At 42.5% G+C, this 27,758-nt stretch overlaps 1 protein-coding gene across 1 annotated transcript in view; it reads right to left on the bottom strand.

Moving 5' to 3' along the window:
- Positions 1-3,987: 3,987 nt before the first annotated feature.
- The window catches only part of NME5 (NME/NM23 family member 5), a 76,787-nt gene continuing 53,016 nt past the window's right edge, over positions 3,988-27,758 (bottom strand). The window contains exons 4-6 of the mRNA XM_056516568.1: positions 27,278-27,378; positions 13,993-14,111; positions 3,988-4,177 (exon numbers count right to left, since the gene is read on the bottom strand). Of these exons, the coding sequence (XP_056372543.1) occupies positions 4,109-4,177; positions 13,993-14,111; positions 27,278-27,378 (289 nt within the window). The 3' untranslated portion in view covers positions 3,988-4,108. The remainder of the gene's footprint in view (positions 4,178-13,992; positions 14,112-27,277; positions 27,379-27,758) is intronic.

Here is a 27,758-nt window from a genome sequence, read left to right as displayed (position 1 = left end):
AGAGATCAAGGTCTTTTTCCTGACTGAGCTCCTGGTGTCTTTCAGAAAAACGCATGTCAATGCGGGTGGCCAAATGGATAAGTTCATGCAGGTTGGCAGGAATTTCTCGTGCGGCCAGCACATCCTTGATGTTACTGGATAGGCCTTTTTTAAAGGTCGCGCAGAGGGCCTCGTTGTTCCAAGATAATTCAGAGGCGAGGGTACTATATGGGATGGCGTATTCGCCTACAGAAGAATTTCCCTGGACCAGGTTCAGCAAGGCAGTTTCGGCAGAAGAAGCTCGAGCTGATTCCTCGAAGACACTACGAACCTCAGCGAAGGACTGTACAGTGGCAGTGACAGGATCATTGTGGTCCCAGAGCAGTGTGGCCCATGACAGGGCCTTCCCAGACAGGAGACTAACCACGAAAGCCACCTTCGACCGTTCTGTAGGAAATTGGTCCGACAACATCTCCAAATGTAGGGAACATTGAGACAGGAAACCACGGCAGAGTCTAGAGTCCCCATCATATTTGTCCGGCAGGGACAAGTGGAGGTTAGGAGCGGCCACTCGCTGCGGAGGAGGTGCAGGAGCCGGCGGAGGAGATGGTTGCTGCTGTAGCTGTGACTGAAGTTGCTGTAGCATGGCGGTCAACTGCGACAGCTGGTGACCTTTTTGGGCGATCTGTCGGGATTGCTGGGCGACCACCGTGGATAGGTCAGCGAGACTTGGCAGCGGCACCTCAGCAGGATCCATGGCCGGATCTACTGTTAGGATTCGGCAGGCTGGATGTGGATCCTCTGTGTCAGCGAGGGATTGGCGTGGACCGTGTCGGTGGACCGGTTCTAGGTTGCTACTGGTATTCACCAGAGCCCGCCGCAAAGTGGGATGGACTTGCTGCGGCGGTAGCAACCAGGTCGTATCCACCGGCAATGGCTCAACCTCGCTGACTGCTGAGAAGGCGCGGGACAGAAGGACTAGACAGAGGCAAGGTCAGACGTAGCAGAAGGTCGGGACAGGCGGCAAGGTTCGTAGTCAATGGAGATAGCAAGAGGTCAAGAACACTGGTAAGGCAAACACTGTAAACGCTTTCACTAGGCACAATGGCAACAAGATCCGACAAGGAAGGGAAGGGGAAGTGAGGTTATATAGACAGGTGCACAGGTGGAAGCTAATCAGACTGATTGGGCCAGGCACCAATCATTGGTGCACTGGCCCTTTAAATCTTAGAGAGCTGGCGCGCGCGCTCCAGGACGTGACAGCCGGGGACCGGGACAGGTGAGTGACTTGGGATGCGATTCGCGGGCGGGCGCGTCCCGCTATGCGAATCGCATCCCCGCCGGCAATGTCAGTGCAGCGCTCCCGGTCAGCGGGTCTGACCGGAGCGCTGCAGAGAGAGGAACGCCGCGAGCGCTCCGGGGAGGAGCAGGGACCCGGAGCGCTCGGCGTAGCACTTAGTAGGCAGGTAGATCCCCCATTATCCAGGTATGCCCCCCATCCCTGTCCCCTTTGTGCTAAAATAAAAAAAACATACTGCCCTTCTGTCCCTCGCATGGCAACAGCCAGCTCTCTGCTACCTTCTCTGCTCTGGTACAGATCCTAATGACAAGTGACGTTATAATTTGGGCCGAGCAGAGATTAGGCTGTGCTCCCAGTGTAAGCCTCATTGTTTATTCAGCTGATGCCTTGATTAGATAAAGGAAGTTACAATATACAACTGACAAAGGCTGGATGCCGAAACGCATCTTGCATATGTAACCTGTACATAAATCTTTAAAGCAATGCAAAAGAAAAAAAATACGTATGCAGAATACCATCTCAGGAATGCATAACATGTCCAACATTGAAGTAGATGGGCTACAGTAGCAGAAGACCACACTCATTGCCACTCCTGTTGGCTAAGAGCAGGAAACCAATGCTCTAATTCATATAGGCTCACCAAAATTGGACAATAGCAGACGGAAAAAATGTTGCTTGGTCTGATGTATCTTGATTCCAACAGCAACATTCAGATGGCAGGGTCAGAATTTGGCATAAACAACATAAAAGCATGCATCCATTTTGCTTTGTATCAACAGTTTAAGCTGGTAGTGGTGGTGTAATGGTGTGAGGGATATTTTCTTGGCACACTTTGAGCCCTTAGTAACAATTGAGTATCGTTTCAATCCCAAAACCTGCATGAATATTGTTGCAGACCATGAAATCATCAAAGAGGAGAAGAAACACCTGGCCACTGTTCACACTTATATATAACTTAACAGAGTTCCAAAATGCGACTGGCCACTATTTATTAGATCCTCTAGTGGTGCTGCACGCACAGAATACAGTCCATGCAACTATAATGAACAGAAGAACGCAGTACTCACCATCCAGGATTTGCTAGTAGTCACTTTATTTCATATCTCACAAAATATCAAGGAACAGTACGGGCAGAGGGAGCGAAGAGGCAATGAGCACTTCACTGGGCAGGTGACAGCAGCCATTTCACTCATAGCGGCATATCTTCAGGCCCATCAATGTCACTGATGGGACTGATGTTCATCCCTTTATGACCACAGTGTACCCATCTTCTGATGGGGATTATGCACCTGTCATGTCAGGCAAGGAATAGTGAGGCCCTGCTCTCACCCAGACCACTGCCCCTGCCTACTTAACAATCGGCCCTAGATACCGGACTCTTACCTGGGCAACAGTCCCTGCTCTGGACTAAAGTGCAGGGAACCACAAACTATACAGTGAAAGGCAGTGAAACAGGACACAAAGGGTTAACCCTTTGTACTGACAAACAGGGAACCAGGAAGATAAAACAACAGGTATACAGAGTACTGACAAACGGACAAAAGAATATATAACAGTAGGTTTACAGAGTACTGACCAACAGGTACAGGATACAGGTCAGAATAAAAGTACCTGGAGTCATAATACAGGTTTAGGTTCCAACAAGATAAAGGAGAAGTACAAACACACAAGGCAAGTGGCAATGCAAGAAAAGCAATGGGTTAGACCTATACAAAGGTGAAGTACAAAACTCAAGCAAAACAGAAAAGGTCAGGAAACAAGCAGTGTTTTTACAGTGTAAAAAACTAAAACAGCAAAAAGTGTAGACAAAACAAAGAAAAACAGGATAAGGCTAAAATCAAGACAAATACGAAAATGCAAATCAAGAGCTCTGCCAGAATGCTGTGGAGAAAACTAAATACCCCACTTCAGCAGCTGATTTCCTGTAACTCCTCACTGAATAGCATGCATGGCCTCGCCAAGTGCGATTGTTTCAGCACAATGTGAAAAAGCTCACGTCATCTCAAACTGGTTTCTTGAACATGACAATGAGTTCAATGGACTCCAGTGACATCCACATTTACTAGATCTCAATCCAATAGAGCACATTTGGAATGTGGTGGAACAGGAGAATTGCATAATGGTTATGCAGTCGGCAAATCTGCAGCAACTGCATGATACCATCATGTCCGTGTGGACCAAAACTTCTAAAAAAAAAAAAAGTTTTCAGCACCATGTAGAAAGTATGTCACGAATAATGAAGGCGCAATGATTAACAGGTTCCTTTATATCAGTGAGTGTGCATGCAATGACATCAATTAATGTGTGTGGGTGAGGTAAACCGGACTCTCATTGTCTTTCCTAGTAGTTTTGTCAGGATAACCTGCTTTCAGATAGAGCAGTATAAATTACCTGACAGGTTCACTTTAAATATTATATGGAAGTATTTGTGGGAATATATGGTAGTGTTATCAGGATACTAGATGCATGCATGTTTATAAGAAAAGCTATCTATGGCAAGTGGGGCATCCTACTGTACTCTGATTATTGCCCATAGACTCATTTTCTATAAACTCACTCTACCTACCTAGGGGTAGATGTTCCACTTATGAATATAGCAAAATCTGCCAACAAGCTTTTTCACTATATGTCAGTCGGTGACAAAGGATAGATACATTTTGTATAAAACATTGCGGCATGTGTTGTTACAAAAATACAATAAATAAATGAACTGTCACATTTTCACTTTTTACTATAAATTTTGATTGTTGATAATGAAATAATGAACAAGTAAGAAGAAAATCATTTTACACTTATAAATTATTTGTAGCTGTTATTTTAAGTTAAGTCTTAAATGGTTTCATTGTGAACTCCAGGTCTGTTTGTGTTGTGCTTCAACAGCCAATCAGCAAGCCATATCTGTAAGAAAAAGACAAAAAGAAGAATAGAATTAACACTGTTACAGTTTAAAGAGTACCTGTGATCAAACCATATTTAAAAAAAATAACTCAGATTATATTCCATAACTACTCCTAACACGCCTCCTGCCCTTAAAATTTTTTTCCAAGCTTTAAAAAGCTGTGTATCATACCTTTCCTCTTGCTCACATTGTGTGAGCTCCCGGCAGGAGAAATTAGGAGTTCACAAGCAGGCACAACGTCACTGAAGGCTGCGAGAGCTGTGCCTCACCATGCCCCGCATGCACTTCCTGAGATTGGTCTCCTGCCAGGCCGAGAGGAGACCAAAATAACCGTTTGACTTGCGCAGGGAACAGAACAGAGCCACCTAGTGGCCGTTTTTTCAATCACATTAAAAACATATAAAGGTTGAGAATTTTAACAGCAAGAAAATAGCAAAGTGTCTTATAATAACATAAGGAACAATATATTAAAAGTTTAGTTTGGTGATAGATACTCTTTAAATGTCTGCTGTATGTAACTGAGAGCCATCCTCTAAATCCTTTCTATGTCCCTATAATGTGTTTGCCACAATACAAAAATGATTATGTGCTATTTACTATTTGTACCAATCAAATCAGAGTTATGATATGAGAGGTACTATATAGTGTCAGGATTTCATTTTAATCAATCAGAATGATTCACTTTAATTTCACCAGGTCATAGAACGTGTTAGTTAAAACATAATGGGGGGTATTTATTATTGGATATACACGTCTTTTCTTGTGTACTTTTGTCGCATTTCCTCTGAGACATTGCGATTTGCGACTTTGCATTTCGCCTTTGTCATTATGTCGTTTTCATGTTCTGACTGGATTTCAACTGTTGCCAGCATTTTTTTGCAGTGGTTGGGAATTTACTAATTGCGCCTTTTATACTTTGGCGCAAAAATGGTTACTAATACCGCAATTTTGTCACAAATCAAAGTCATTTTTAAACTGACATAAAGTGCCATACCATCAGTTTTGGCTAGTAAACCCCAATAAACGCCAAAGTTACGATATAGCGTGCGAAAAATGATAAATTTGGCGCAAGTCCGTTGAAAACAACGCAAAAAAAAATAGGGTAAAAAACCACATTGAACAACCAGTTTTGATAAATACCCCCCAATGTGTATTAGACAGGACAATAGGTCTCTGAATGAATTCAGTACCTGAATGAACAGGTGTGATGGTGAAACCCATTGGGGGAGATTTATCAGAAACTGTCCAGAGGAAAAGTTGCTGAGTTGCCCATAGCAACCAATCAGATCGCTTCTTTAATTTTTGAAAAGGCCTCTGTAAAATGAAAGAATAAGTCTGATTGGTTGATATGGGCAACTTAACAACTTTTCCTCTGGACCGGTTTTGATAAATCTCCCCCATTTGTCTATCATTTTATGACTCCATTGCTCTGTACACACTGGGGGACATTTAGAATTGGCTTTACACCACTTCAATCTTCTAAATGTCCCTGCAAATTTTGCGCAACTGCATTTTTGCACCATACCCCACTTTTTGCAGAGGAGCTGTATTTATTATTTGCGCAAATTCAATTTAGAATTTTTTTTTTTTTTGCCCAAAGCCTACTTTTTTTGCAAAAACCTAAAGCTTTAACCAATCTCTGCAGCTCACTGGTTTCTGTAATTTTGCAAAATTTATCAAGTCCTTTGCACCTTTTGGTAAATTTTGAGCAACTGTTCAAACAATACACCAAGCAAACAGGGGTAAAATCTTTACTTCCTTACACCAACATTGATAAATGTCTCCCACTGAGTGGTCTGAATGTGTATCATAAAAACTTGCAGTGGAATGTTGGTATAGTCAGATATTTAATGATATCTATCTTATACTTCTATAGTTAGTATCCATTGGTATTGCTATGCTATATTATCATGTTATAATATTGTTTTGATGACTATATACTGATCTATATAGCTTATGAATACTAAGAGACTAGACATATGGTCTGGGTACATGTGTTTTTAGATAGCACTGGGTTTTATTTGCCCTTAGTAAATAGTATTTGTCTATCTCAAGTTATCTATTTGGCTGAGAAAGGAATCCATGATTATATGAGTTCGAAAGACAAGGATGTTTACTGATTGAACAGGTGATTATAGTGGCCATAATATAGTCACATGACACTAGCTGTCATGTCATGTGACTAGACCCTGATCTACATAGTCAACACCCACCCAATCATTGATGACATTATATTTGTTTGGGTGGATGCTTAACCAGTTAAGGGCACAGGTCGTACCTTTACGCCCTGCTGTTTTACGGTCCCCGACGTTCGCTGGGTGGAGACCAGAACGGGATGCATGCTGAAATCATTCAGCAGGCATCCCGTGACATCGCCGAAGGGGGTCCTGAGACCAATTCAGACCGGCAATTTGCGGCGATTCTGGGTCAATCGAGTCTCCAGTGACCCAGAAAAAAAGGTTGATTGGTGCAGTCCAAGACAGCACCAATCACGCTTACCCAGCAGGAGTGAGGTGACACTGGTGCCACCTCATGATCGCCCTAATTCGTCGGCTGATACCGGCTGACAAATCAGGACTCCTGCTGTGCAGTGTCACTAATGGCACCTGCTCTGCCCCTAGACTGGAGGGAGAGAGCGGGTGCCGGGAGTGGACACTGGCAGTGGGGGCCCCCGATCACTGGCTTCAGGATCAGAACCAGAGGCCTCTCCCAGCATGCAAGGTCTGTCAGTGCATGCTGGGAGTTGTAGTTTTGCAACAGCTGGAGGCACACTGGTTGAAAAACGTTGAGTTAGGTTCTGTAACTCAGTGTTTCCTAACCAGTGTGCCTCCAGCTGTTGCATAACTACAAATCCCATCATGCACGGTCTGTCGTTGCATGCTGGGAGTTGTCGCTCACTCTGGAGCCCTGTCATATTTCAAGGCAACAGTTAAGGGCCACATATGGGGTATATTCGTACTCTGGAAAAATAGTTTTACAAATTTTGGGGGTCTTTTTCTACCTTTACCCCTTATGAAAAGGAAAAGTTGGGATCTGCACCAGCATGTTAGTGTAAAAAAAATGTAATTTTTTACACTAACATGCTGGTGTTGCCCCATACTTTTCATTTTCACAAGAGGTAAAAGGAGAAAAAGACCCCCAAAATTTGTAACACAATTTTTCCCGAGTACGAAAATACCCCATAAGTGGATGTAAAGTGCTCCACAGGCGCACAACAGGGCTCAGGAGTGAGAGCACACATGTACATTTGAGGGCTTAATTGGTGATTTGCACAGGGGTAACCATTACAGCGGTTCTGACATAAACTCAAAAAAAAAAAAAAAAAACACCCCATGTGACCCCATTTTGGAAACTACACCCCTCAAAAAAGGTAACAAGGGGTGCAGTAAGCCTTAATACCCCACAGGTGTTTGATGAATTTTTATTCAAGTTGGAAGTGAAAATGAAAAATTGCATTTTTTTCACTGAAATTCTGGTGTTACCCCAAACTTTTCATTTTCACAAAGGGTAATAGGAGAAAAAGCCCCCAAAATTTGTAACCCCATTTCTTATGAGTATACAAATACCCTATATGTGGATGTAAAAAGCTCTGCGGGCGCACTACAATGCTCAGAAGAGAAGGAGCAAAAGTTGTTTTCTGGAGAGAGAATTTGGCTGGAATTGAAGGCCATGTACTTTAACAAAGCCCCCATACTGCCTGAACAGTGGACCCCCCCCCACAGGTGACCCATTTTGGAAAACTACACCCCTCACAGAATGTAGTGTAAACTACTGAGTAGGTGCCTTAAAATATAACTTTTAATTAATAGATACTAAAATACACACCAAATAAAAAGGAATACAGTGTATGTATCAAAGTGACCTCTCACCAAAATAGGGAACAACTGAAAGAGGGAACAAAGATGCACATCCCCGGTTATCGCAGAACAATTCTAAGTAACTGTACACCAAGTAGTATTGACAAAAGACCCCTTCTTATAGCACAAATACCCAACGCATTTCTGTTCATAGTGAACTTCATCAGGGGTAGATCAGAATGCAGAGGTAACAAAAACACATATAATGATAAGTGTAGGTGTCAGAACTAATCAAAAGACTGCAGCAGTAAGCCCAATCATTATTTAGATTATAAATGTATAGATAAAATGGCAGCTATGTGGTACAAAATATAGATCCCTGGCAGGAAGTATAACCTGCTTATGGTCAATGGCGATTATACCGGGAACAATAACACTGGACCCCTATCCTCAGCATGTAGCGTATCACAGGGGTAGGGGATCCCACATAGTGCTGCATAAGGGCTGATATGAAGCTGCAGGGTCAGAGCGGGGTGCCACGACGAGCTCTGCAGTGGCAGAGCGCCCGTATGATGCTGGGGAGCGCACACAGAATGTAACAAGGGGTACAGTGAGCATTTACACCCCACAGGTGTCTGACACATTTTTTGAACAGTGATCCGTAAAAATGGAAAAAAAATGTTTTTTTATTTGCACAGCCCACTGTTCCAAAGATCTGTCAAACGCCAGTGGGTGTAAATGCTCACTGCACCCCTTATAACATTCCGTGAGGGTTTGTAGTTTCCAAAATGGGGTCACATGTGGGGGGTTCCACTGTTCTGGGGAATTTCCTTACTCAAGTTAAATGGAGTTAAAAATTTGGGGGGACATTTTCTCCTATTACCCCTTGTGAAAATGAAAAATTTGGGGTAACACCCTAATTTTTGTGTTAAAAAAATAATTTTTCATTTTTACGGCCCACTGTTCAAAAACCTGTGAGGTGTAAGTACTCACTATAACCTTTGTTACGTTCCTTTAGGGGTGTAGTTTCCAAAATGGTGTCACATGTGGGGGGTTTCTGCTGTTCTGGCACAATGAGGCTTTGTAAACGCACATGGCCCGACTTCAATTCTAGCCAAATGCTCTCTCCCAAAGGCCTATGGCGCTTCTTCTCTTCTGAGACCTGTAGTGTGCCAGGAAAGCACTTTACGTCCACATATGGGGTATTTCCTTACTCGGGAGAAATTGGGCTTCAAATGTTGGGGGCCTTTTTCTCCTATTACCCCATGTGAAAATGAAACATTTGTGGTAACACCAGCATTTTAGTGTTAAAAATCTAATTTTTCATTTTCATGTCCAACTTTAACGAAAAGTAACCAAACACCTGTGGGGTGTTAAGGCTCACTTTACCCTTGTTACATTCCTTGAGGGGTGTAGTTTCCCAAATAGTGTGCCATGTGTTTTTTTTTTTTTTTTCCACTGTTCGGGCACCCTGGGGACTTTCTAAATGCAACATACCCCCCAAAATCTATTTCAGCAAAATTCTCTTTCCAAAAGCCAAATGTTGCTCCTTCTCTTCTGAGCATTGTAGTGCACATGCAGAGCACTTTATGTCCACATATGGGGTATTTCCATACTCAGAAGAAATGGGGACATTCAAAGTGTCAAATGTAGAGTAATTGAGAACCGTGGGCAGTTTATATTCTCTGTTTTGTACAGGCATCATTTAAGATACTGTATCTTGTATGCTGTACATGGTGTGGTTAAAGCTGCTACTAGAACATAGTAAGGCTGTCGCTGTTCTATTTTAGTTTTTGCACCGATCAAAAAATACACAGAGGTTTCCTAAAGCCACAGCATTTTAACTAAAGTATGTTGAAAACCATGATACAACAGCACTGTATGAACAGCCTCCTGTTTTATAAATAGAGTGATTAAATGTCTGCAGGACAAGCAATTTGGGTTTCCGGTGGTCTTTTAGTTATAATATTTGCATTGTTCTCCCCACATTTAATCATTACATTCCATTAAATCAGTGTTTCCTAATCCACTCCTCAAGGAACCCCAGTAAGTTATGCTAAAACAATTTTGTTATCATAAAAGTGTGTGCCAGGGTCTCTCTTGCACTCAATATCAGATGTGTAGACTGTATTTGGAGGGTTTTCATGTGGGGAGAAACATCATGGCATGTGTCCGCATGCACGAGTGGCTCCTCCTCCCCTTCTCTGCAGCCTCTCCGCTTACTCCCTCCTACCTCCTTCCAGTGACCAGAGGAACAATGCCCGACTGGGGATGCCATTAGGTGGGGACGCCAAGGAAGGAGGGAGCAAGATGCCCTCTCGCCTCCTCAAGAATCGGGGATGGCGGGTAGAGGAAGTACGGGACTGACAACCGATCCGTGACACCAGCGGTGGATAGTGTTGGTATGGAGGTGACGGGAGTGAGGTCGCTCCCCTTGCTCCCCCCTCCCTCCGAGACTGATAGATGGTAGCGCCCTGAAGTGCTTAAAGGAGTACTATGGCCCTTTTTTTTTTATTAACCCTCCGTGCCCGGGCTGCAAAATGAAACAAAACAAACTTTAACTCACCTGCCTACGTTGCCCCGTTGCTCCGATGTCCCGTTCTCTGGTCCTTATCTTCTTCCGCTTCCTGCGGGTCGGTGAGTCAGGCTGCTCTCAGCGTATCACCGGCCGCAGAAATCTCCCGCAGAAGTGGAAGAAGACAGGGACCAGAGAACGGGACACCAACATCGGAGCAATGGGGTAAAATATGCAGGTGAGTTAAAGTTTGTTTTGTTTCATTTTGCAGCCCGGGCACGGAGAGTTAATTAAAAAAAAAAGCACCATAGTACTCCTTTAAAGGAGTAGTCCAGCACGCACTTTTCTCATTATATCCCATCCGGGCTGCAAAATAAAAGAAAACAAACTTTCTCTTATCTGCCAACGAGCCCCCGGAGCTCCGGTACAGGTGTTCGGTCCCCGGGCTGTATTCTTCTTACTTCCTGTTAGCCCGACACGTCACACGGAGCTTCAGCCTATCACCAGCCGAGGCAGGACAACGCTGCGGCCGGTGATAGGCTGAAGCTCCGTGTGATGTGCCGGGCTAAACAGGAAGTAAGAAGAATACAGCCCGGGGACCGAACACCTGTACCGGAGCTCCGGGGGCTCGTTGGCAGGCAAGAGAAAGTTTGTTTTCTTTTATTTTGCAGCCCGGACGGGATAAAATGAGAAAAGTGCGCGCCGGACTACTCCTTTAAGGAGTGGAAGCGACCACACGGTCAGGTGACCAGCTCAGTGAGTGCTGCCGGAACACAAACTGAACTCTCTTCCAGGCCTTGCTTGTATTAGGAATGCCGGATGAATCGTAAGTTAAACCCACCGGGAGTGGACATGTATGACTTGCGGACCTTAAATTATGTTTTTATCCAATGTTCCAACCGATATAACTGCATTAGCATGAAGGATGAAATGTGATTTTACTGATTTTTTTTTTTTTTTTTTTTATATCTGTGAGATTGTATTAGGAGGGACATCTTAACCCCTTAAGGACTCAGGCCATTTGGGACTTAAGGACTTTTTACTTTTTCGTTTTTTCCTCCTCGCCTTCAAAAAATCATAACTCTTTTATATTTTCATCCACAGACTAGTATGAGGGCTTGTTTTTTTGTACGACCAGTTGTCCGTTGTAATGCCATCACTCACTATACCATAAAATGTATGGCGCAACCAAAAAAAATACAATTTGTGTGGGGAAATGAAAAAGAAAACAATTTTGCTAATTTTGGAAGGTTTCGTTTTCATGCCGTACAATTTACGGTAAAAATGACATGTGTTCTTTATTCTTTGGGTCAATACGATTAAAATGATATACATGATATAAAAAATCTCAAACTTTCTAACCAAATTAGTATGTTTAAAATCCCTATAACATATAAAAGACCTATAACTTTTTTATTTTTCCGTATAAGCGGCGGTATGAGGGCAAATTTTTTGCGCCATGATACTTTTTATTGATACCAAATTTGCTGATATAAAACTTTTAATAAATTTTTTATAAAAAATGTTAAAAAAAAATGTTATGAAAAAGCAGCTATTTTGGACTTTTTATTTTTTTTACGTTCACGCCGTTCACCGTATGGTATCATTAACATTTTAATAGTTTGGATATTTACGCACGCGGCGATACCAAATATGTATATAAAAAAATTTACACTTTTTTGGGGGTGAAATAGGGAAAATGGGACAATTTACGTTTTTATTGGGGGAGGGGGGTTTTCACACTTTTTTTTACTTTTATTTTTACACTTTAACAGTCCCCATAGGGGACTATTTATAGCAATCATTTGATTGCTAATACTGTTCAGTGCTATGCATAGGAAATAGCACTGATCAGTATGATCGACATCTTCTGCTCTGGTCTGCTCGATCGCAGACCAGAGCAGAAGACCCGTGGAAGGCAGCGGAGGCAGGTGAAGGGGACCTCCGTCTGCCGTTCTGGATGATCGGATCATTGCGACAGCACTGCAGGCGATCCGATAATCCATTTTAGTGACCGCGATGCTGCAGATGCCGTGATCTGTATTGATCACGGCATCTGAGGGGTTAATTGCGGACATCCGCCATTACTGGAGGGTCCCTGGCTGCTATCAGCAGCCGGGACCTGCCGCGCATGACCCCAGCATCCCTCCGATGCTCGCAGTTATGCATAGGATGTAAATGTACGTCCTGGTGCATTAAGTACCAGCTCACCCGGACGTACATTTACGTCCGGCGTCGTTAAGGGTCACCTTTTGAGTACACTGAGAACATCTGCCCCGGAGAAATTCCAGGCGGATATTTTGTGTACAGCTGGCGCCACCTATATTAATCGGCGCTCGGACGACTTGGACATGCACTGTCCCCAATGACGGCAATGCAGTTTGGGCAGTATTCCGACAAAATAATATACATTTTCATTTTTTTGATTCAGAATGAGGAATTTACTAAATTGTTCAGTGTACAGTGGTGCAGCAGAATTCTATTAAAACAATGGGAGACTGCTGCAAGTGAAATTCGGCTCTAAATAAATCTTAGTGTGCACATACCATTAAGGCAATGGGAGAACTCAGTGTGCATGTAGCTTGAAGAAGTGCCAGAGCAGCACAAAACCGCGCTGTTCTACCCGCACCCCCTGCCTCATTCCTTGCCCTTCCCTGCATTATGTGCCTCCTGTGAATAAAAGAAGTTTCTGCAGAATGGTGAGCCGCCGAGTCTTTTCTTCTATTATCTGCTGAATGAGATTCCTATACTCGCTGCACCACCTGAATCTGCACATGAACTGTCCGGTTTTATCTTTGGTCGCTGCCCACACTGTGGTCTGATTGTTGTGGTAGTGCCAGACCCTATTGTTGTTCTTACAAGTATTCTTTAAAAAAAATAAAAAAAAATATATATATATATATATATATATATATATATATATATATATCTTGCAGTTTGCCTTCTGGCCACCAGGGCTAAAACAAAGCTGAGACTTGCTAGCAGTAACCTCCTTATTCCTGGCAGGATTACAGTGAAAGGTAACACCAATGTTTAGATAAAAAGGTGCACACATCAGCCTCCCTCTCCCAATAGAATGACCTCTGAAAAGGTCACAGACTATGTCCAGACCTATTTCCCATCCATGTGAATAGGACAGCTTCAGTCTATATTTGCCTGTGTTCATTGGGCCTTCTGTAAGTCATATTTCTAAATATGGTTAAAAACAGCTCAGGCAAGATTGCTTCCCCCATAATAATGTTCAAAAATATATGAATAAATTACAATTAGAGAATAGAACAGATTAGAAAAAAACATTTTTCAGTATCAGCCTAATCAGTACAAAAAATCTAGGTGATACATTCACTACATGATCTGTTGAGGTTTCTTGAGGACTGGGCTGAAAAACACTGCATTTTAGAAATGCTAACTAATTAACTCCATAATATAATTTTAAAAATAGATATAATATAAAGCCTCACTCTGACATAAACACAGGTCATATAAGTGTAACTTAACGTACATATGGGTCAGATGGTTTCTGCTTGCACAGGTTAATAAGTCCAGAGAGCAATGTTGAATTAACAAAAAGGTCCAGATAATCCATGGCTATTTGTCCACTGGGCATAGGTTCAATGGGAGCTGAAAGATGATGAAAACATTATTATCAAAAAAGCAAATACAAAAATATTCCTTATACTAAACAAATGAAAAAGTGTGACATGCTACAATTTTTAAAAACAGTAGGCATACATCAAGACAGTTTGAATGTTAGAGAAGGCATGTTGGCCTTGAAATAATGGTTTGTGTTTTGGCGTTTTTGCCTTTGTGTGGAAATTGCATTTTGACCCCTCTGTACCAAAAAAAAAAGAAAAAAAAAAAAAAGGATGCAGTAGGGATGGAAAAAATTGCACTTAACAAATGTTATATTTTTTAGATATAGCCGGCAATATTACAAATGTATGAAGGGGCCATTTAATAGTAAAAATAATATATTTTTTTATAATAACTTTTGTGAAAAATTCTATTAGTAATGTACCGTATTTATCGGGGTATACCACGCACCGGCCTATAACACGCACCCTCATTTTACCACGGATATTTGGGTAAAAAAAGTTTTTTACCCAAATATCCATGAAAAAATGAGGGTGCGTGTGTGCGCGTGTATACCCCGATATACCCCCAGGAAAGGCAGGGGGAGAGAGGCCGTCGCTGCCCGCTTCTCTCCCCCTGCCTTTCCTGGGGTCTAGAGCGCTGCTGTCGGCCCTTTTCACCCCCTGGTTATCGGCGCCGCTGCCCGTTCTGTCCCCCTGACTATCGGTGCCGGCGCCGATAGCCAGGGGGAGAGAAGCGGCGCCGACAGCCAGGGGGAGAGAAGGGGCAGCGGCACCCATTGCCGGCGCCGCTGCCCCGTTGCCTCCCCCCATCCCCGGTGGCATAATTACCTGAGTCCGGTCCGCGCTGCTCCAGGCCTCCGTCGTGCGTCCCCAGCGTCGTTGCTATGCACGGCGCGGCGCTCTGACGTCATGAGCCGCGCCGTTCAGCGCATAGCAATGACGCCGGGGACGCACGATGGAGGCCTGGAGCAGCGGAGCAACGCGGACCGGACTCAGGTAATTATGCCACCGGGGATGGGGGGAGGCAACGGGGCAGCGGCGCCGGCAATGGGTGCCGCTGCCCCTTCTCTCCCCCTGGCTGTCGGCGCCGCTTCTCTCTCCCTGGCTATCGGCGCCGGCACCGATAGCCAGGGGGACAGAACGGGCAGCGGTGCCGATAGCCAGGGGGAGAGAAGGGCCGGCAGCAGCGCTCTAGACCCCAGGAAAGGCAGGGGGAGAGAAGCGGGCAGCGACGGCCTCTCTCCCCCTGCCTTTCCTGGGGGTGTATCGGCGTATAACACGCACACAGACTTTAGGCTAAAAATTTTAGTCTAAAAAGTGCGTGTTATACGCCGATAAATACGGTATTTGAATTATGTGTTTAATAAAGTGGTTGTTTTACTTTTTTTATTTTATTTTTTAGGTACTACTACTACTCCCAGCATGGAACAGACAGTCCAGGTACTACTACTCCCAGCATGGAACAAATATACAGATCGCCCCAGGTGCCACTTCTGTCACCCATTGCGATCCTCCTGTATAATCTATAGAAGCGGGAGGCATTGCCGCACTTCTCCACTCCCCTGCCCGGCACTATACTTCTCTGTGATATGAAGTTTTCTTCACATCACAGATTCAGAGCGGTGATTGGCCATATGGTGCCAGCCAATCAACGATCTGAGCGGCATATATGAATCAGTGATTTGAATTTATATTCACATCACTGGGGCCGGCCTTATAGTGCAGAGATGCGGAGGGCAGAAGAAAGTCGCTCCGCATCTCAGGAATCTAAAAGACGATCGCATTAGGTGTTGGGAGTGACACCCGCTGTGATCTGTCCTTAACTGCAGGTACTACTGCTCCCAACATGGAGCATACTCTGCTCCATGCTGGGACTGGGATGTGGAATTCCTATCGCCCGACGCCTGGGACATGCAGTTCCGGGTGCCGGGCAGGTGAATTTTTCCGGCCCTTAGCCCAGCTTCGGGCAAGCAGGGCCGAACCTGACAAGCGCTGCGGCGCTCTGCAGTCTGTATGGAGCGAGCAGTTTTAATAAAAGTTTTAAAAAAAACACATTAACCCTTCCATGTTAAAAGTTCAAATCACCCCCTTTTCCTATATAAAAACATGCAAACATAATAAAAATAAACATATTTGGTATCGCTTTGTGCGTAATTGTACGACCTATTAAAATATAACATTATGTATCCCGTATGGTAAATGTAAAAAAAATACCAAACCACAGAATTGCAATTTTTATAATATCCCAGAAAAAAAAGTTTAAAAGTGATTAAAAAGTCAGATAAATACCAAAATGGTACCGATACAAAAAAAACTGATTTTATGACAAGACAGGAGGGCTTCGCATTATAAGGCATTTCTTTCTTTACTGCGGGAAATATAGCAGCAACATTAAAACGTTTTTTCAATAGTTAACAAGAAAAACTTTGAGGTACACAAATGTACAGGTGTTAATCATAGGTAGTACAACCTAGCATGCTGTATCTAGTAGTACCCAATGAGCATACGGCCCAGGTAATATAAACCCTGCACTGACACAACTAACCGTCTTTCTTTGCTGCTACACTTCAGATAAGTACCCATTCTATTCATACTTATTGCAGTGTATAGTGAATCTATATTTTTCTATATTTCCTATATTGTATATTTCCTATTTTCCATTATCATTCATTAACCCATACTTTCATTGCATATCTTCTATTCACTCCTTTTATTCCTTTTTTCTCTTTCCCTTCCGTTTGCTGTTAACATTACTGTTCCGTTCCTAATCTTTCCCTCTTATCTATAACTTCTGTTATCACCGGCTACCCCTCTGCTAGGTCACAGTTTTCTCTCTTCACACACACAGCCTTTCTCCCTCATGCGAGCCTAATCTTGCAGACACAGCGTAGTGTCGCAAGATTTTGTCTGAAGTGGTGATCACTTCAAACCACTCCCGCCTTTCTCCTGTCAGACGCGTCTTCACCTCACAGCAGCTCACAGCTCACAGTCACTGTCTCCTCAGTCCAGCCAGTGCTCCTGCAGTGTATTTATATATATATATATATATATATATATATATATATATATATATATATACTCCTTTCTATTTTACTGTCCTTTTCAGGACAGTTTATAGAGAATTATTTGCTATTCTTTTAACAGTCACTCACTATAATATTAATTGTTAATTAATTATTTTATAAACTGGGTCACTTCTCACTGGTTATAGCCTAGTTTACCTACATATAGAGTTCTCTATTATACTTCAAATATATATATTGTTTCTTTTGGTCACTGACTGAATTAATTAATTGTTAATTAGGATGGAGGCTTCTAACCCTGAAACAATGTCTAATGACCAAATTCAATCATTAGTGGACCACTCTGTTTCTAGGTCCGTACATTCTGCTGTTAATAATGCTATGGCAGCTATGCAGGAATCTTTAGTCAAATCTGTTGCTATGGCAATCTCTCAAACGTCTGCACATAAAGAACATCAGACGCAGCAGGCTAAAAAATGCTCTGCAAAAAGGAGACATGTATCTCATGACAACCTCCTTGCTAATAAACAAAGGAAAATAGTTACCAGTGCCAGAGGTTTACAAACTAATGCTGATTTGCCTTCCACCAGTAACCATGAACATGATGCGGAAAAATCCCATCCCATACCCTCTACCCGGGAGGAGAACTCTAATAAACGGGTCACTTTTGCCTCAGATACTGTTAACCCCTCGGATTACTACGAGATTAATGAGGGTGATGATGCTGTTTTATATGAGGATGAAAATGATATGGCAGACGATTACTCCGAATTGTCGGATGTTGAAGACCCTTCATATGTACCTGAAAATAATGAGGGTGTAGACATTTATTTTGATAGTTTTAATAATTTTTCTGAGTCCACCATCCTAGATGGTCAAGGACTTCCCTTTTTTGACCCCTCCCAAATAGTACATCCCAGATCTGGGGAGTGGACGCCTAATCCCGAAATAGAGAAATTCATATCTTATTGGATAAGAAAAAGCTTGGACAATAAAGATAGAAAGAAACTTAGAGCAGAGTGTCCAAGACCCTTGAATGCTGCCCAAACACCCGAACTAGATCCAATTCTAGTAAGATATATTCAAAAATCGGGTAAAAATCCCAAAAAAGGTATGGACCGAAATTTCTAAATTTGCCAGGACAAATTTTTAGATTTATTAGGTCCCCTGACAAAAATTATGGAAATTACTGAGAATGCTTATAATTCTGGCACTATGGTGGATGCTAACACCCTTAGGGGTTGGATACAGAGGGCTATATGCCTTTTTGGTAACATTAATGAAGCTTTCTGTACTGAAAGGAGACGATCAATATTATTAAAACTAGATCCTCAATTGACCCACTTAGCTACCACTCAACCTCCTTCCCCCACAGGAGGTTTTCTCTTTGGAGAACAGTTTATTAAAGAAATATCGAAATACGTGGGCCTTTTCTCATCACTAGACAAGGCCCAGTCATCCCTCAAAAAAGTTTTCCCCTCATAATTTTTGGGAAGGGCCGGGAGAAGTAGGGGCCGTTTTCCCGGCCGATATCCCCAATATAGAGCACAATATAGAGGTCCCTCTTACCAGACAGACAGAGCTTCCTTCCAAATCCCTCCCCCTCAACCACAACCCTTCTTCCCTTACTGGGCAAGTCCATGAGGACATTGTCCGAGAGGACAAAGAGGATACACACGTTCCAGACCCCAAGGTAAGACTCCCTCCCAATCTTTCTTCCCATCCTCCAGTGGGCGGAAGACTCCTTCTTTTTTCCCACCTTTGGGCTGGGATCTCTTCCGACCAATGGATCCTCAATACTGTGAAAGGTTACCAAATAGAACTCATAGCCAGTCCTATACAGACAGAGATTCCTCATCCTATTCATTTTACAAAAGAGGATCAGATTCTGATACAATCAGAAATAAAAGACCTTTATTCCAAACAAGCCATTATCCCGGTCCCATTAAATTCCCCAGGTTTTGTCAGCAACCTGTTCTTGGTAAAAAAAGAAAGATTCAGGTTATCGTCCAGTTATAAATTTAAAAATATTAAACAATTTCGTATGCTATCGTCATTTACAGATGGAAGGCATCCATCTTCTCAGGGATATCCTTCTTCAGAACGATTGGTTGATAAAAATCGACCTAAAGGACGCATATCTTACAGTCCCAATTCATCCATCTTGTCAACCCTTACTCCAATTTATTTGGAACGACACATAATTGGCAATTCACTTGCCTCCCATTCGGACTCTCTTTGGCCCCTTGGTGTTTCACCAAGCTAATGAAACCAGTAGTGGCTCTTTTACGATCAAGGGGGATTCGTCTTATAATATATTTGGACGACATCCTTATTATGGCCAATTCAGTCCATCAAGCTTATTCCCACATGAAGTGGACGCTATCACTCCTGACCGAATTAGGATTTCTAATCAATATCGACAAGTCAATCCTTATTCCTTCTCAAGAACTGGAATTTTTGGGATTTTTGATCAATACCCGATCAGCTTTATTGAGTCTTCCCATGAAGAAATTGAAGACTATCCGCAAAGAAATACGGTCACTTCTCAACAAGGATCTCATTTCTCTTCGTTCCATAGCACGTATCATGGGACTTCTTTCCGCATCCATTCAAGCTATATTCTCAGCCCCATTACATTATCGGGCATTGCAGCGTCTGAAAATCCAACATCTAAGAGAAGGTCTTGGGTATTCGGACGAGGTTCCTCTTTCTTCAGAAGCCAGAGAGGAACTCTTATGGTGGCTTCAACACATACAAGAATGGAACGGGAAAGCGATTTTCAATTCCCTTCCAGACTTGATTTTGGAGTCAGACGCGAGTCTCCTTGGTTGGGGAGCTCGTTGTGGTCCTCTCTCCACTGGGGGCAAATGGTCATCCTCAGAGACCCAATATCACATCAACTGTTTAGAACTCTTAGCGGGTTTCTTTGCTCTGAAGAGTTTCGCGAAGGACAAGTTTCAACAATGTGTCTTACTTCGTATGGACAATATTTCAGCGGTTCAATATATCAATCGCCTAGGAGGAACACAATCCTCTATGTTGTCCAATATAGCCAAGGACCTATGGCACTTCTGCTTGGACAGGGACATTACTCTCAAGGCCGAATATCTTCCAGGTCTCTCCAACACCATAGCAGATTGGAATTCACGTTATTTGAAAGACTCCAGCGACTGGATATTGGATCATTGCGTTTTCCAACAAATACAACAGATTTGGGGTCCTTTGTATCTGGACCTGTTTGCATCCAGACTCAACCGTCAGATCCCATGGTTCTTCAGTTGGCGTCCGGATCCGGAATAAGCAGGGACGGACGCCTTCATTCAAATTTGGCCACAGAAAACACTATATGCCTTCAATCTGATTCCCAGATTTCTGGTCCAGGTTGCTATGCAGAAAGCAACTGTAGTTCTGATAACTCCATGGTGGCCTTCTCAACCATGGTTCCCACAGATTTTGGGTATGCTGATCGATTTCCCGAGGGTTCTTCCCATCTTCCAGAATCTCCTGCTAGATCCACTTGGGAACTCTCATCCTCTAGTATTATCCCATCAACTTCCTTTAGTGGCATGGTTAATTTCAGGACATCTCCCACAGAGACAGAATTTTCTCATACAACTAGAGAAATTCTTTCGGATGCCTGGGCCCCAGGTACCAGGGTTGCTTACAGATCAGCCTGGAAACTTTGGGCTGATTGGTGCATACAACGGGAATTGGATCCCTTATCTGCACCTATCCCACACATTCTGAATTATCTTTCGGATGCCTTTGATGCGGGTAAAGCATACCGTACTATAAATCTCTATCGTTCAGCTATTTCCTTTTATCATACTCCCGTTAATTCCATTTCCATCGGTAAACATCCTTTGGTTTGCAAATTACTTAAAGGGATTCGTTTTAGACGACCCCCGACTCCTAGATATCAATCCACTTGGGATGTTAATCTTCTTCTTGATCTTTTTACGAGTTGGGAGGATAATGATTCATTGTCCTTAAAACTCTTATCTTTTAAACTTTCCACTTTACTTTGCCTCATCTCAATTAAAAGAATTTCGGATGTCAAGGCTCTAGATATTTCTCATAGACAGTTCTCACCTCAAGGGGTGTCCTTTTCGGTTCATAGAAGAACCAAAACCAATATTCACCAGGTGTTCTATCCGGCTTTCCCTCACAATGATAAACTCTGTGCTGTCCGCTGTCTACTTGCTTATGAGAACAAGACAAAATCTATCCGCCATCCTTCTCATTCTCAACCTCTTATTTCTTATTGTAAACCACACTTACCGGTTTCTTCTTCTACCTTAGCCAGATGGATTAAATCGGTCATGGCCATGGCTAATATTGATATATCAAAATTTGGAGCACATTCCACCAGAAGCGCTGTTTCTACTAAACTCATTCAATCTGGGGGATCACTATCAGATCTCCTTAAAGCAGCCAACTGGTCATCTGAATCCACTTTTAAATCTTTCTATTTCAGACCTGAACACCATGTTTCTATGTCTCTGTTTTAGAGTTTTAAATGTAGTTGATTATTTATTATTTAGATGTGAGACATTATAATAGATATATCTTAAGCTTTGAACATGCACTATAATGCGAAGCCCTCCTGTCTTGTCATAAAATAGGAGATCTTCCTATCCTAGGTGACGGAAAATATAGATTTTATGAAAGACAGGAGGCGAGCATTATCCCTCCCGTTTTCCCACCCACTAACAATTTTTATTTTATTTCAGCCTACTAATCACCAGGACATGTGGACCTATCTGGGTTATTTCTGTTCCTTTTGGATCATCTTCTCGTTTCTTGTTCAAGTTTTTCTTCAGATTCACAGATGAATGAACTTTTCGGTTTGACGGAGGCTTCCTTTCAGAAAAATTTCAGTCTTCAAGTTGTTCCAGTTTCATAGACTTTAGCATATATTTTTCTTCATGTGAACGTTCTTTTTAAATGGCTCATCAAAGAAAGAGGGCTAGTTGTGTCAGTGCAGGGTTTATATTACCTGGGCCTTATGCTCATTGGGTACTACTAGATACAGCATGCTAGGTTGTACTACCTATGATTAACACCTGTACATTTGTGTACCTCAAAGTTTTTCTTGTTAACTATTGAAAAAACGTTTTAATGTTGCTGCTATATTTCCCGCAGTAAAGAAAGAAATGCACTATAATGCTCGCCTCCTGTCTTTCATAAAATCTATATTTTCCGTCACCTAGGATAGGAAAATCTCCAATTATGGCGCAAAAGATTAGCCCTCATACAGCCTGGTATGTGGAAAAAAAATAAAGCTACAGGGGTCAAAAAATAACAATTCAAAAAAGTTTAGAATTTTTTTTAAATTTGTAAAACATGATGTAGACCATACAAATCTGGTATTGCTGTAATCAGGCGACCTAAGGTATCAAAACAACATGTTACCTCAACCACAAGGTAAATGGCAAAGAAAAAAAACCACCAAATCTGCAAAATTATCTTTTACTATTTCAATTTCAGTTCACCTAATATATATTTTTTGGTTCAGAGAATGTTATTGAAAAATTAAAAAGGTATCATTATAGTAGGTAGTTATGGCTATTATAGGGCGAGGAGGAAAAAATCAGAGCGTAAAAGCGAAAATTGGCCGTCATGAAGTAGAAGGACGTCATGAAGTAGATTTTGCTCCATTTTAGTCCCGTGGACAAGTAGTTTTTTATAAAATTTCCACACCCCTGTGGGAGCTGTAGTACCTGCATTAATCACTTCTGACACCCGTTGCGATGCTTCAGTATAAGCTATAGAAGCGGGCGGCACGGCCGCACTTCTCTGGTCCCCTGCCCACACAGCATCCAGATGTGAAGTTATCTTCACATCACAGATTCGTATATGCTGCTGAGAGCGGTGACTGGCTGACACCATCTAGCCAATCACCGATCCGAGCGGCAAATATGAATATGTGATGTGACGAGAACTTCACATAACAGAGAAGTATAGTGCCGGGCAGGGGAGCGGGGAAGTGCAGCCGTGCTGCCCCCTTCTATAGATTATACAGGAGGATTGCAACGGGTGTCAGAAGTGACACCTCGGAAATGTGTCTATTAGTCCAGGTACTACTACTCCCAGCATGGAACAGTCTGTAAAAAATGTCAAAAATAAAGAAAACAAAATAAAACACACACTTTATTAAACACAATTAAAATACATTACTAATAAAAAGTTTCACAAAATTAATTATAAAAAATATATTATTTTTACAATTATACATTTTTTATATTGCCGGCTACATTTTTATGTTCCTGCCCGCCCACATAAATTGGTCCCTGTTTAAAAATTTATAAAAATGTAATTCTAAAAATCATAAATTTCGTTAAATACTATTTTTCCATCCATACTGTAACTTTTTTTTTTTTTTTTAATGCTACCCTACGAAATTTAATAAAAAAAAGGTAGCTCCATCCCTTTTTGGATCGCTAAAATCCAAAAAAGAATTAAAATCGCCAGCAAAAACGCCATAGTTAAAACCCACATGGCAATTTTCTTGGAATTTTTTCCCTCCCAAAGACTTCTATGGGATAAAAACGTGAAGATTTTTCCGAAAAAAAGCCAAAGTCTCAACAAGAGGTTGTTTTTGAAAAATGCCCAGGGAGCCCAAAATAGCTTAGAAATGCCAGAAAGATTTTTAAAAAACGCCAAACTGAAAAACGCCAAGTGAATATGGCATTTTGCAGTTATCTTTTGACTTGCATCTAACATCTGGCTGCAGTGTTTTTTAACAACAACAAAAATGCCATGCGGCAGAATCGGCGTTGTTATTGGTGTTTTTGCCAAAAAAAAGAACAAGTGGAAACTTACAGTAGCAGTAAAGTGTACAATATCTCTCAGAATCACTTGGATAACTTAAAGCATTCCAAAGTTCTTACAACATAAGGTGACACATATCAGATTCGTGAAACAGGCTTTGGTCATCTAAGGACAAAATTAGCCTAGTCCTAAAGGTGTTAAACAGCTCTTTACTAAAACAGGCTCTTCTTGCCCTTACATATACACCTAAAGGAATTGGACCAGGATATGAAGATGGCCTTCCGTTACATCCAAAATAGTGATGCCTGGTGACCTTGGCTGTTGAACATAAACGTACATCAAAGAAATCTACTCAAGTCTCAACATTGCTCCTATCAATCTGAACTTTGGACCCGTTCAAAAAAAAATTGACACACATCAATATGTATTCACTAAGCTCTGCTAAGTATAAACTACATCTACCCAACTAGTGAGAAATTGCAGAAAACGCAAAATGATGTTAGTTCTACCACAATAAAAAAGTCCATTCAAACTCAGTAAGCATTATTAGAACCTATTTGTAATGTCCGTTTATTTGTTTTTGCATTTTTCCGTTTCAGGCCCTGTTCAGACCTTGTTTTTCATGCATTCTGGTTTTCTGTGCTTTCCTTTCCAGGCATGGAAGAGTCACGCCTTTCACCCTTGTGCTAGGCGGGTGTGGCTGTATAACTCCAGCTCAGTCTGTAGTCTAGCTGCTGGTTATTAAGTGCAATACACTTTGCTTGTGCAATAATGCTGCTATGTTTGTTTGTGCATTATACATCTATGTCTGCTTGAGCATTTACCTTGTATTTATCTTATGATTTTATCTGAGTTTTTAGCAATGGTTAATTACCGTATTTATTGGGGTATACCACGCACCGGCCTATAACACGCACCCTCATTTTACCAAGGATATTTGGGTAAAAAAAGTTTTTTACCCAAATATCCATGGTAAAATGAGGGTGCGTGTGTGCGCGTGTATACCCCGATACACCCCCAGGAAAGGCAGGGGGAGAGAGGCCGCTGCCCGCTTCTCTCCCCCTGCCTTTCCTGGGGTCTAGAGCCCTGCTGCCGGCCCTTCTCTCCTCCTGGCTATCGGCGCCGCTGCCCGTTCTGTCCCCGTGACTATCGGTGCCGGCGCCCCATTGACGGGGCCGATAGCCAGGGGGAGAGAAGCAGCGCCGACAGCCAGGGGGAGAGAAGGGGCAGCGGCACCCATTGCCGGCGCTGCTGCCCCGTTGCCTCCCCCCATCCCCGGTTGCATAATTACCTGTTGCCGGGGTCGGGTCTGCGCTGCTTCAGGCCTCCGGCATGCGTCCTCTGCGTCGTTGCTATGCGCTGCACGGCGCGGCACATGACGTCAGTGCGCCGCGCCGTGCAGTGCATAGCAACGACGCAGGGGATGCACGCCGGAGGCCTGAAGCAGCGCGGACCTGACCCCGGCAACAGGTAATTATGCCACTGGGGATGGGGGGAGGCAACGGGGCAGCGGCGCCGGCAATGGGTGCCGCTGCCCCTTCTCTCCCCCTGGCTGTCGGCGCCGCTTCTCTCCCCCTGGCTATCGGTGCCGGCAATGGGGCGCCGGCACCGATAGTCAGGGGGACAGAACGGGCAGCGGCGCCGATAGCCAGGGGGAGAGAAGGGCCGGCAGCAGGGCTCTAGACCCCAGGAAAGGCAGGGGGAGAGAAGCGGGCAGCGACGGCCTCTCTCCCCCTGCCTTTCCTGGGGGTGTATCGGCGTATAACACGCACATAGACTTTAGGCTAAAAATTTTTGCCTAAAAAGTGCGTATTATACGCCAATAAATACGGTAGTCTTGTTTAGTAGATTTTAGTCTATGTTACATTAGTCGGTTTTAGGATTAGTATGTCCGTTCTGCTATGTCACTGTTCACACTGTGAGTTTTCTTGTATCCGTTTTCTGAGTTTTTGTAACAAGACATCCCCGTGACCTTTTAATGGGACTCTGGGGAATTGAGATTTAGTACAAGATATCTCCGTGCTCCATGGTGGACTCTGGGAGATTGAGTTCTAGCATCAAGACATTCCTATGTTTTCTGGGGGATTGAGTTTTTATTCCTGTTTGTTCCTAGAGTCTTTGCTGACTCATCTGTTTCCCAGTCTTGTGTTCTGGACCTAATCTGTTTGTTAGTTATCTGTGTCCAGTGTGAACAGTGTTCTTTATTTATATCCTGTTTGGTTGTTTGTTCTTTGTACTTGTATCTGTTTGTGAACAGTGTCCTATGTTCCTGATCAGTTTGCCTGTTTATATTCTGCCCTGTTATTATTTGTACCCTTTATGGTATGTCTGGTAGTTTTCCATCTCTGTTTCTGGCCTGTGACCGACTATGTATATATTTGTTTTTACGCCACTGCACTGTAGCGCAGGGAGGGACTGGCTCCAAGCTTAGGATGGATGGGCAAGTAGGCAGGGAGTGTGTTTTTAGGGCTCACTCTGCCTGTCCCCCCAGTCGGTCATGACACTCTTTACTCTTTAGATATCCTAGACCCCCTGAATCATAGGCTTCAAAAAAATTGTTCCCCCAGATATCGAGCCTCTCGGCAAGAGACCCATTCCTGAGTTTTGGGAGGCAAGGGTTGGCAAGACCATGGAATAAAAGAGTCACCAGATTAAAAAAAAAAGATTCTCCAAAATGACATTGTAATATGTAGTGATTTATAAATAGAGAAAAGGGAAACAGTACTCTGCACTGAAGGAATTTGACTGTCCTTTTGACAAAACATGCATGGAAAATGGAATTGTGATACAGGCCCTATCTGTAACCTGGAGTAGGATGAGAATAAAAATCACTCACATTTTAAAAGCATTGCGATCCATTATTTTTCTCTACTGTAGAAATTAGTTCGTCACACTCATTAACATTGGAATTTAGCAACATTTTAAGGTGAATCCAACAAGGTATTGGTCAGTGTTATTGTGCAATAACAGGTTTATCACACTGTTAGTACAGCCTGACAAAGAAATATATAGTATCAAACGCAGTTTCAATGTGTTGACCGTGTTTTCATGTTTTGTTGCCTATGGAGATATGTAATAAAGTTTGTATTTTTATGGATATGCTTGTGTGTGTCTTTGTCATTGTTGCTTTTCTCAGAAGCAAATGGATTTCACCTGTACCCCTGTCAAAAACACTTCAAGCTTAAAGTGACATATGATATAATGGTGAGCATATATATTGAGTTACTTATGCCAGATAGGCAGATTTTCTGTTGTTGTACATTTGTATTGCTTAATGTTTATTTTCGCTTGTAAATGTAAAAACAAATAAATATGTATAAAATAAAATTTTTGACAAGTATGTGTTGCAACTAGTTAACTGATGTAATGGTCAGATGTATGTGATAGTTACCTTCAGGAAACATAAATCGAATTTCACGTTCAGCTGAAGTTAAACAATAACTGCCGTGTACAGCATTGCGGAGATCATCTGTTCCATAGATAGCCCTAATACTGAAACAAAAAATGTTAGTAAATCATTTGAATGTGTTGCACGAGTGATTTACATCAGTGAAAAAAACAAACACATAAATGTAAACCTTAGCTTTCTATTATTGTTGCAATATAAATTGACACATAGGGGGAGATTTAGCAAAACCATCAGATTGCTTCTCTCGTTGTTAAGAGTTTTTTTCAAAAATTAAAGAAGCAATCTGATTGGTTGCTATGGGCTACTCAGCAACTTTTCCTCTGGACAGGTTTTGATAAATCTGCCCCATTATGTCTAAGTACAAAGGAAAATAAACACATCAGGAAAACCATAGTACCGCATACAAAAAAATCAAAATAGACAAATCACCAGGCCCAGATGGCATTCACCCCCGTGTTCTAAA

Source organism: Hyla sarda, chromosome 4, assembly GCF_029499605.1.
Source record: "Hyla sarda isolate aHylSar1 chromosome 4, aHylSar1.hap1, whole genome shotgun sequence".
NCBI classification, from domain to species: Eukaryota; Metazoa; Chordata; class Amphibia; order Anura; family Hylidae; genus Hyla; species Hyla sarda.
This window is presented reverse-complemented; position numbering and strand designations above follow the sequence as displayed.